The sequence below is a fragment of the Sorex araneus genome, chromosome 1, assembly GCF_027595985.1.
Source record: "Sorex araneus isolate mSorAra2 chromosome 1, mSorAra2.pri, whole genome shotgun sequence".
NCBI classification, from domain to species: Eukaryota; Metazoa; Chordata; class Mammalia; order Eulipotyphla; family Soricidae; genus Sorex; species Sorex araneus.
The window spans coordinates 170,834,066-170,846,489 of record NC_073302.1 but is presented as its reverse complement, the minus strand read 5'-3'; the positions used below and the strand labels follow the sequence as shown (position 1 = coordinate 170,846,489).

Here is a 12,424-nt window from a genome sequence, read left to right as displayed (position 1 = left end):
TGCAAAGCTGGCCTGGTCCCCTCAAGTCTTCCAGAGCAAAGGCTGAATTTCTAAGATTCCACAATGTCATTTGATCTTGCAGCCAAATAATCATTCAGAGAAAATCCCCATGCAGGACTGGAGCGAGCATACAGCAGGGAGGTGCTTGCCTTGCAGACAGACTTTGGGTTCTATCCCTGGAGACACGTATGTTCCCTGAGCATCGTCAGGAGTGATTCCTGAAGTGCAGAGCCAGGAGTAGCTCCAGAGCACTGCCAGGTGTGGCCCCCCCAAAACAAAAACCAAAAACAACAACAAAGAAACTCCCAGTGAAGGAGCTTTATGTAGTATACTTTATTTTTTTTTTAATTTTTTTATTTTTGCTTTTTTTTGGGGATCACACCCAGCAGTGCACAGGGGTTACTCCTGGCTCTGCACTCAGGAATTACTTCTGGCAGTGCTGGGGGACCATATGGGATGCTGGGAATCGAACCTGGGTCGGCCTTGTGCAAGGCAAATGCCCTACCCACTGTGTTATCGCTCCAGCCCCTATGTAGTATACTTTAAAAATTAATTCAACAACTATTTGTGAATGTGGCTAAGATTTGTCTTCCCAATTTGAAATGGAGCAGTGACGTAATAATTGATAGTTTGGTACTTCTTTTTTTATGGGCTTACTTCCTCTTGGAAAAGCCTTACCTCATCTCAATAATTTGGGGAAAATTGAATGTGGAACTTGCAAAACGAGAAGCCTTCTTCCCTTCTAATAATTGTAGAATGAGAGGATAGAATAATGAATCATTAAAATGACTCCCCTTAAATTTCTCTAAAAGATTCACAGTATCAACGTGTTTCCCAGCCTCCCCCAAGCGCTGCCCAGGCTGTAGTTCCTTGGATCAGCAGAGAGGGGAGCTCTTACTCCATCATTCTCCCTCAGTGGCGGCTTGAAAAAGTCAATGCCTCAGTACCCATGAAGCTAAGGGGAAAAAATGCTTTTCCACTTAAAATTACAAAGCTTGTATTGTACAACGCTGCCAGGTGTTTAGAAAACCCCTCTAGACACTCAGCCATGAAACCAAACTCTGACTAACAAAGAACTGCTTAATTTTTTCCCCCAGATTTAAACATATTCCTATTTGCTGACTGACATCCTTTCAATAACTGAATTTAATAAAGATGTACCTTATCAGGCTGTGCAGATAACATGAAGTGCTGGTACTAATGCTCTACAATATTCTTCAAACAGATTAGCGGGATGTGCGCTTCAGCAAATTTATTCTGGCTATCTCTCCTGAATCAGCTGTCTGCTAATGCTTGTACAACTCATCCACCAATGGTGTTATCATAAACATTTTAATAGAGGTGACTTCGCAAGGCTAAATTGTATATATTTTTAACCCACCTTGAGCTTCAGGTATTGGGCGGCATCTTCAGCTCTGTGTTTGCACCTGAGGAAGATTATTTCATAGTTTTGTCCCTTCCAAAACTTATTCTCCTGTTGCCAGAGTGAACCTGATAAATTAAAACCATTTTAAAGGAATTAATTGGAGTGCTAATATAAAACTTATTCTGGGTATTATAACACTACATTCAATGGATTAATATTTTGACATGATCCCATATATTAGAATGGTTCTGTAGGCAAGGTAATTAGAAATAATCCAACTATTATTAATTCTTTTTTTTCTTTTTTTGCTGGATGGGTTTCCTTAAATCAGCCAGTTCCATTCAAGACTTGAATATTTGTTTTTATATCTTCTTTCAGATGTTATTTCCCTCTGTAAAAACACACAATTCTCTGTGTTGTCCACTTCTCCTAGTCTGCTGGAAATAACCAAAAAAATTGGTTTAAATTTGCTTTATTTAGTTTTGAATTTCAAGCATAGGCCTGCATCTCCCTCTAGAGAAGACACTGCTGTATGCAATATAGTGCGTGTGTTATAATTGCTTCTGGAAATACAAGGACAAAGATTGGATTGTGGACTTCCTTGTGTTTCCTTGTTTTTATTATACAGATGATGAAATGAACGTTTACTGTCTCATGTATGAAATACCTTTTGTTTTGAGAGAAACATATCAAGGAGATGATTTGGAAAATTCTTTCTATATTTCCCTGTAAGCACATGTGTTTGTTCGGTTGGTTTTTTTTTTTTTTTTTTTAGATTCAAGTTAAACTTGGGAATTTGATTTGGTGCTGATTGGAGTGAGGAAAGTGAATGATTTGGCCTCGCTCTCATGAAGCTGCCCTGAAAACGCTCTGCATTGCTCTTGTTCAGCTGCTCATTGCGCGGCATTGAAGCCCCACAAATTAAACAGCCCGTACTGTGTGAGCCATTATTTGATCACCACATTCTGAAAAGATGGCTAATTCCATTTTTCTCTTTTTCTTCTTGGGGGGTGGGGCATCGGGGGAGGAACGCAGGGAAGGTCAATCGGGGGCGACGAGTAATGGGTAGTAGACCAAGAGCGATTGTATGACCTTTTCAGAACGGGTATGCTGAACCCTTGCTCCCCCTTGTCACAGTTTAAAAACCAGAGGAGCTAGTTTAGAGAAGAAGTTGTTAGCATTCCATTTTTATTATGACATTTCACAGTCATCTGATTTAATGTCCCTTGACCGGATTGTCCACCGTGAGACGATGGGCTTGAAATGTTATTTAGAGCATTGATAAAAGGTGAGCGGTTCTAAGATGACAGCGAGTCATAAGGCTGGTGGTGTGACATTAATTTTCTCCATAACAGAGATGGAATAAGACGTCACGGTGACAAGCTGTCAATCAGCTCTGGCCCCTCAGAGCATCTCGATGCTATAGGATGGGGTATTGCCTCTCCCGTAATAGAGCTGAACTGAGCTGCTCTCTCTGACAGCTGCTGCAGCCATAGAGAAAATATATTATACAGCCTTTCATTAAAAAAATAAAGAGGACTCCTCTCCAGAGCATTTCAATCTTTTCCCATCTATTGAGGGCTGAAAGGATTCACAGCAAATCATAGATTCCTCTGCTATGGAAATTTCTGGCTTCACAAGCCATCCAGGTTTTGAGGCCTGCTAAAATAACCATAAATAACAAGGCAGAAATACGTCTTGATGAAGTACTACTTAAAGTTAAATTTTTAAACTGGTAAGTGTAAGGTTTGGGCTTATTATAACTGATGTGTCACTGGCTTAACCAGTTGAAATTTGTGATGAATTACTGGATGTCAGCTAACTAGAGGAAATGAAACCTTCAAATAATAATTATTCCTCCAAAGCGAATGTGAGGGCGGATGTTCCAGAACTGTCTGTGTGCCGTGACGTAGCCAGAATGAAATGGCTCTCAGACATGAGCGTGGATGATACTTGGTTTCAAAATGAAACTTGGTTTAAATTGCTCCTTAAAATCCCTGGAGAGACCTCCAAAGGCTGAGTATGTGTGCTCTGAGTCCAGTGTGCCCGGGTTTAATCCCGGCACACCTGCCTCCCCCCCGAGCACTGCCCGGATGGACCCCTAAACCCAGAGCCAGGAGTACTCTGAGCAATGCCAGAGCGGCCAGAAAAAACAAAGGGGATGCTTTTGGAAATTATAGAACAGGAACTTTTATCAAAAGTGATAAAAGGGGTTTTGCCATCATTTCCTCATTCTAGGTTAGGAGACATACCTAATTTATAAGACTAGGTAAGCACTTGCAAGAAAAGGAGAAACTGCATTGGAAAGACCACCATATGCCCAGAAATCTCTGATACATAAACTGCTTTTTAAAGCTCCGCCCATTAATACAGCCTTTAATTTACAGGCATTCCAGCTGAGAGAGAAGTGCATTTTCACTGAACCCTGTCATCTCGGTAGTTTAGACACCCAGTTTTTTAGTTTTTGATGATAAACAACTGTTAAAAAAAAATTAAAAGATTAAGAGGTAGTCGTTGTGCTAAACACTCTTTTTTCATAATTTGGGCCATAAGATTATATACATATACGCACTCCATCCTCTCAGTATACCAGTGCCATAGGTTTGATAAAAATAATGACAAGTCATAGGCGATTGATAAAACTAATATAACACTAAGCTTTTGCTTGGCAGTATTCTCATTCTCAATACAAGGTTGGGAATGTTTACCACTCTAGTGACATTTCATTTTATTTTATTTTATTTTATTTTATTTTTTGGTTTTTGGGTCACACCCGGCGATGCACAGGGGTCACTCCTGGCTCATGCACTCAGGAATTACTCCTGGCGGTGCTCGGGGGACCATATGGGATGCTGGGATTCGAACCCGGGTTGACCGCGTGCAAGGCAAACGCCCTACCCGCTGTGCTATGGCTCCAGTCCCTCTAGTGACATTTTATTGGGCAACTATATTATGCAAAAGTATGTGATGCTCACTAATTTTAAGCCATTTTAAAGTTTATGGTAAAGAAGTATCATTGATTTACTGAGTAGAACTGCCAGTCAAGTCATGAGAACAATGCTCTGACATAAATACATCAATGCATATCTGTGTCCCACAGATTTGTTTTGCTCTCCCAGATTTTGTGCCTTCAATTAGGTTTCTGAATTAGGGTTCTGGTATATTCTCTTAATTTCTTCAGGCATTACACTTCTTAAAAGTTTTCTGCTATTAACATATTAAATAAAATAGTTATACAAGTACTAAAATAATACAAAACAGTAGATTTATAATTTTGATCTAATTCTTCTGACTTTCCTATATTTTTACTTCTTTACCTCCTAGAATGAGATGAAATTTTAAATTTAGGGAAAAAATTCTCATCACTTGAATTTATTTATTTATTTTTTTAATTTAATAGTTTATTTTTAATTAGTGAGTCAACGTGAGGGTACAGTTACAGATTTATACATTTTTGTGCTCATGTTTCTCCCTTACAAAGTTTGATAACCCATCCCTTCACCAGTGTTGAATTTATTTTTATCTTAGAAAATAATAGGAAAGAGATCATTTTAAAAATTCATGCGCCAAGAGATAGTATAGGAGGTAAGGCTCTTACCTTGTAAGCAGCTGACCAGGTTTTGTCGCCGTTGCCACATGTGGTTCTCTGAGCACTTTCAGGAGTGATTCCTGAGCACAGAGCCAGAGTAAGCCCTGAACACTGCCAGGTATGGCCCAAAAAACATTTTTAAAAGTTTTTAATGGAAAGATTTATAGGTCTACATAAGTATTTTCAATAAAATATCTTAACATAACATTTTAATAATTTATTCCTCACCTAGTACACCCAAGTTACAAAAGTCACTGAGGAGAAAATAGTCATAAGAAAAAAAAGGTCTTTGATTTAACATTAATGGCCTTATTGCCATGTCTGTAGTGTTATAAAGCAAGCAATTTAAGATAAGTGTAAGGAATCATAAATCTCCAAACCATCTTACCTATGGATGAAAGATTTCTTGGGATGCATAGTACACAGAATGAAGAAAGAAAGCAGTCATATCCTATAATTTATTGTTTGCCAATAAAATAGTCATGTTTAGGAAGGAAATTTCTTTCATAATACCTATTTATAGTAACAACGGTCTGCATAAATAATTGAATGTATATACAGGGATACACACATTTATGATGGTGGAAGGTTCATCTGTATTGATTACTTACTCCTTTTATTATTTCTCACCATAGCCTTTGAAACTCATTGGCACCTTTTCTAATACTGATATTGGGGTCTTTCAGAGCCCATTGAGGATATTTCATAACCTGAAAGACGTGGGATTTCTCCAGGTGAAAGTAATAAGAGCAGAAGGTTTAATGGCTGCTGATGTTACAGGTAAGAACTGATGCATCATCTCTATACAATTCTCCTCAATAAATCATAGCAAATAGCATAAATATTGAGGCTCAGAATTGGTGTGGCAGAGATTTGCCAATCACCTAATTTTTGTATCTTCTCTTTCTGAAAACTTGATAATGTCTAAAAATTAAACAATAAACGGCAAAAGAATGTTTAAACTCTTGCCTTCTCTAAGATATAATCAACAGAACAAGAATGCTTCTTCTAGGTTTCATCACTTTGACATTTGGGGACCCTGCTCTGTCTTCTCCCAGACAGTATTGTTTTCCCTCAGATGATAAGAGAATAGCAACTCTGTAGCAGATAATCTGAAAACGGAAAATTCTCAATGCATAATACTCAATTACTTGGTATGAACTCTTATTAGTTGTTTCTAGGCATATCCCAGAGATAATTCTGGACCTAAATTTAGCAGCTAGATTTTTCTGATTTTTTTTAGAAGAGCTACCTCATTCATTTGAGGAGGTCAGTAGGGGAATTACCTGGTCATGGGAGACTGATGATTAGATGCTTGAGCCCAGTGATGTTGGGGCTGAGAGAAACCAGGGTCACACACAGCAATGTTGGTTTGGGGAGAGGTGCCATGTTGTGTGCTGGCTTTGAACTTAAAACCTCAAATATACTGGACATACACTCTCTCCCTGACTCCTGGTCTGAATTTTCTGAACCAAAGAAACAGACCTGTAAAATGCCAAAAATTAGCTTGTCTCTTAAAGTCTTCTGATATGGACGTTGTTTCTATGACGTATTTATTAAAAATTTATGGTAGTTGTTTCTTCATTTCCTAGAATTAAATCACTGGTTTGAGTTGGCAGTTATATGACTACTTATTTATTGTTTAATTCAGGAGCATTTTAGGAATCTTCATACTATGAAATTCTTCATTTCAAATGGATAATAATAGGAGTGATGACTCATTTCTGTATATATTTTAATGTAACTGGAATAAAAGGATATACTATTTGTGGAAGTAAGCTTACCCACATGACTTTTCAGCAAATTGACCCTAAGAAGTACCTGACATTTTTGAAGGGAAAGAATGTACTATTAGACTTAGCATTTGTAAATCTATTATAAGAGATTGGAGCCCTTTTTAATTCATTCAACAGAGTAAAAAACAAATGGAAAGATCACATGCCTTAAAACTAAAATAGCAGATGTTTGCTTCCAAGTGGAAATATTTTTAAATTTTTTAAATTTGCATAGCATTAAGTGACAATAAATTAAATGTTGGGAGTTTACAGTTTCTTTAGAGGTAATTATCAACTCATTTGTAACCAAGAAGATAATAACAACTGTCAAACATTCTTTCAAAATAGTCATACCTGAAAATAGTGAAGGAGAGAGTCATTTGTAATATTTTTGCATATGTGCTGAGTTCACTCCTTTACTAAATAATGAATGGATGCTAAGTATAGCAATTTTCTTTTTTAGTTTTGGTGTGGATATAATCAAATTAATCTGGCACAATAATTTCCTCTTATTATGCCACACTTATTATTTGAAGCAACAGTCAATAATAAATGACTAATCACTCTTCATTTTTTTCCCATTTGGATATTGCCTTAAAGATAGGAATAAGGACTCGCTCTTGCTTTTACAGAAGTTACGCCTGACCTCTGTGTCCAAGCAGCCTACAGATTCAGAAATTCACAGCAGTAACATTCAACAACATGGAAAACCTTTCCTTTCCCCAGCACCCCTGCTGTCCCAAGGTTTTCTGTAAAGGAGGGAGCACTGGGCTAAAAACATGAAAATAGAAAGAAAAGTCTAAAATAATCAGTATTCAGGGAGCATCTAAATGCTGAAAAACATCACTGGACATTTATAATGGTACACAAAATTTTTTATAGAAAAATTCAAGTCCCCTTAGTTTCTAAGCTCAGATACCTGCCCATTACACAAGTTGAGTGCTATTGTATAAGCTTGTGACTCTTGGAGAGAAGCTGTCATTGCTTTTAAAATTTCATGAATATGCAAACTATATTAACCCACTCGGCCTACATGCCACTATGGAAGGTAAAGGACATGTTCTCTCAAAGTTGGAAAAAACAGATATGTTTCTTTCCTAACGGTCTATGTAAATTAACGTGAATAACAATAAGCTTTTCCCTAGGGATTCAATGAGACATAATTTCGATTTGACAAAAGAACATTAATTTGGGGAATACTAAATAACGGATTCTCTATTTTTATCCCTCCAGTTGTAGGGATATAAATCTAATGATTCTTCATTCCACACTGACCTTATAATCTAATGTGCTCTGAATTGAATGGCAGTGATGTTGAACTATGCAGGAGCCAGAGGATAATTTAGTCCTTGACCCTGATCATTCCTGGGTCTTTTGTGATCTTTATGATATTTTTGATGGCGGCAGAGATTAAGGAATATATACATACACATATATGTGATGTGTATGTGCATATCCCAGTCTTCCTCATCCTGATCATTAAACCTGGGACACAAATGAGCTTTTTACATGCTTTCTTTTTTCTTTGTTCAAGGAAGATCTTTAAAAATGTGTTGTACCTCTATGCGTGTTATCATAGTCAACTTCTACAAGAAATTAAGCAACACAGAAAGAGGGGGGTTGGGGGGGTGGGATAGTGCTGTCTTGATTAACTCCCATTAAGGAGTGAGTTGAGAGTAAAGAAGGAAGAGTTTTAATCACTGAAAATGGTGCTAAGAATGTTTTCCATAAATGAGACTATTGCTCTAAGATGTTTGCTTGTCTTCAGAATACTCTGTTTTCAGATAAGTCTAAACAACAAACAAATTCGACCAACTTTGCTCTTTTAAGAATATTTTCGTGATCATAACATTACTTTCCATAGTTTCAACCAAAAATAGGGGGCGAAATTATATTCCATCCTTTAGCGCGAACACAAGGAAGAAAGATTCTATAATCTTTTAAATAGCCATCAATCTTACTGCAGTTACAAAGAATTTTTTCCTTTCAAAATGTAAAATTTTTCTTTTGTTACAACACATTCATTGAGAAACATTGTGATACTGTATTAACTCTGTGTGAATAAAGAGCAATTGAGACTCCCTTTGAATGAGTGAGTATAAAGCACAAATTACTTTTTAATGAAACCCTCAATTCTTTCCCTTTCCACAAAAAGCCTATAGCCTCGTTCAGCTGAACACTCCTACAGTAGGTCACTTCACTTAAGCCCCTAATAAACTGTTGATAGTCGAGGGTAGTTTTTTCTTTGGTCTCAATAGCCCAGTGTTGGACAGTGCACTTCAAATCATTAAGGTTAATACAGATTTAAAAAAGAGATTAACTCTGGTGGTTAAGGCCTCAATTTACAACTCCCACACATACACATGCATTGAGCAAGGCACAAGAGTGGATTGAAATTTCAGTCAAATTGTGGGCAGCCTTTCACAGCCTGAGAATGTGGCGCTCCGATTTTAAAAGTTGGTCAGCTAAATTCTTCAGGAAGGAAAAGTTTGATTAACTGAAAAATACTACTCACTACAACTTACTTACCTTTCAACCAACCACTGAAAAGGTTAATGTCTCTTTGCACCCTCAAAGCCCAGTCTAGTCCGCCTGGCCTGCATTCACTAGGGAGGGTTCGCTACAGCTAAATCAAGAGTGCGTTCAAACTGGACAGATTGTGCAGAGAGAAAGGCCAAGGAGGGGGAGAAAATTCTTTTTTGGTGGTGGGAAACAATTCATGATAGAATTTGTCTTTTCTAGCTTCTAATTATTCTTTTTCTTGAACGGGGCCCAATTTCTGCTTTCAACAGAACATTTAAAGTCTTCTGTGTGGCGGGAGGCTTTGTGGAGTGTTTAGACCTGGCCTATTGGTTCTTTCAAGTTCTAAAAGAAGAAAGAGAAAAGGGTTCCTGGGCTCTGCCCCTCCCCTTCGTTTTCCCCTGGGTTGTTTTTTTGAGTTCCCGTGGAAGAGGTCGCAGCCTCCCCTGGGATCCCAGCCACTCAATTTCAGAAACAGTGATCCCGGAGAACTGTGAAACCGTTTCAGAAGATGCCCTACCTCTTCGCTCTAATAAAAGGTACACTAATATAAAACTTCTCCACCCCAGGTGAATTGATCTCTCAAATTAATGCACCATCTCTTTTAGGAAACAATAGAGGGAAAAAGAAAAAAAAAAAGGAAGAGAGGGAGAGAATTTTAGAATTAACATAATCTGTCACTGAACCAGTTCCATTAAATGAGCAGATCTTCTGAAACAAGGCGAGGCGTACAGGGCTTTGCCACTCAACACGGCCCACAGACTCCCGGGTTTGAAGGGATTGTTTACTACCTTTTATTTGCCTAGACTTTCCTCGTGTTTTTCTTGAGGAAAAGCGTCTTCATTGTTGGAAAATATTTAAGTAACAAAACAGCAGAAAAAAGACATGCTACAGTTTTTTATCAGCTTCCGGGAGAGTCTTATTATCTTAAGAAATAACAGTTAGCGACTCAGATTCATTAGCAGAGCTAAATTTAAGCCCCAGTTGACAGGCTGCCTAGAAAACATTTTGTTTTGCTGTCTGTGGGCTTTAATTAAGATGTGTTCAATTTCAGTCCTCTTTAGTCTAGCGCCCCACCCCCCAGCCCCCCAACTTGCTGTGTCACAGACTGGCGAACAGACACTTTCAGATGGTCCGGCCCATGACTTTGACCTTCTGCGCAGTCCGGCGTTCCCTGGGGAACCGCTCAACTCATGAGGTCTGATTTCACACTTCCAGGATGCCTCAGCTCTCTTAACAATGACAGGGAGACAAAGCCCTTTAGAGCAGGCCGCATGGGGACTTGTTTAAATTGGAAACCAGAGAGGAGTCAAGGAACAAGGTTATGGGCTACAGAATAGTGCTTTTAATAAAGAGCTCAGGGCTCTGGCTCAGCTCAAAGAGGTCTACCTCTGTACAATTAATTGAGCCATTTATCTGGAGCATCTTAGGCCTCTACTTTCTCACAGAACTGCGTGGTAAATATCAGCTAAGCAGCAAATGAGATATGCATGAAATGAATTTTAACACTTTGATTACTGTGCCTCCCGTCTTCATTAAAAGTAAATTTATTTGTATTTCTGACCTCATTATCAGTAAGCCGCCTGCTTTTTTATTGGCTCCTATGATTTCCAGCTTGAGTGTGTCATGAAGGTGTATTTTATACAGAGATTTGGATTTATTATTCTTGGTATTTCCCCTCACATTATAGGTCTGCTCAGAGAAAGAAAAAGAAAAGGTAACTGTATGGGGAAAGGCAAATCTGTTCTTTGGAAGTTTTACATAGAGTTGGAGAAATGCCAAGTACATATACAACATGGATGAGATATTGTCCTTTTTCAAAAATTAACTTTCTCTGGGTTAGTCAAGCAAATTTCATAATATATGTTATGTAATTGTTGCTTAATGTAGACCTCAAAATATAACAGTTGTTATATTTTGCTTCTTTTGTGAAATTGTGGCAGTTGAAATTTTTAATAGCAAGGACCTTTAATTGCCATCATCACATTTAACAACACTAATGTTAGTTATTGAATAATACAGCTTAGGTTTTATGATCATTACTTAAAACATGCTGGCAGAAGAAAAATATAGAGCCTTTTGAAGTTCCATAGTTTTATTAAAAGTATTCTATATAAAATACTATACATGAAGTATTCTGTATGAATATCTATGGCTATAAATACATTATGTATGGAGGGCAAATAACCAAAATATTATATATGAATGCATATATAGAATTGAGTGGAATCCTCCATGTTTGTGAGTTACAAAGTTAAAATAATTTAACAAATAAAAATTATATGCGCATATCATTTTTAATTTTTTAACTTCTCTAGCCAAACAAGCTTATTTCTGTGAAATAGTCTAGTGTTACCCTCTTTGCTTTTTCATAAGCAAGCTTATGGAAGACTTTATGAACAGATAGCACACATGGATAAATCATGTTATCTCATTTATAAGTCAAAGATACCCATCATAGCATTCTTATCATTGTCATATTCCTAGTTTAGAAAATAATATTATACCCTTTCACGTTAAGTTTCTTAATACTATCTACACTTTTCCCTTAAGAGCAAGGAAAGAAAGCAAATTACTGCCCTTCCTTCTTTTGTGTCACAGAGATGTAAAAGTTGCTTGCTCTTAGTAATTTCATTTTTTTAAATATTAAATTGTATTCTAATTATTGAAATGCAAAGCTGTTCTTAAAACAGTCAATATCAAATGTTTATGAGAAGGAGGATTAAAATGGCACTTTTACACAATGGCTGTAGAGATTTGAGTCTAAATTTGTGCTTTACTGAGAATTACAAAATCATGGGTGATTCATATGCAGGTCACATGGGTAGAAGATACTGCTTCGGAGCAATAGGTGGGATGACAAAAGAGATTAATAATTGGGTTTGATATGCTCTGAAGGTGAAGGACTATGGGCAGAGAAAATGGTGGTCCCACTGTCGATGGGAAATGAGGGGGAAGAGAAATACTATAAAATAATTAATTGCGTTCTGTGGAACTAAGATTACAAAATGATCCTTTGAGTAAAGAAATGGAGAATTGCTCATTTCGCTTAGAGGGCTTGCTCCAGGATTTTACTCAATGCTTGAAGAAATGCTAAAATAAAATGGAGAAATAATGTTAAAGTGAAACATTTAAAAGTAAACTATAAATATATTTTTTGTATGCAACATAGTT

General features: G+C 37.3%; 1 protein-coding gene across 1 annotated transcript in view; it reads left to right on the top strand.

The window, feature by feature from the left end:
* Positions 1 to 12,424, top strand: part of MCTP1 (multiple C2 and transmembrane domain containing 1) — a 670,427-nt gene that overhangs the window by 450,289 nt on the left and 207,714 nt on the right. Inside the window, exon 10 of the mRNA XM_055131251.1 lies at positions 5,642 to 5,735. Coding sequence (XP_054987226.1) covers positions 5,642 to 5,735 — 94 coding nt within the window. The remainder of the gene's footprint in view (positions 1 to 5,641; positions 5,736 to 12,424) is intronic.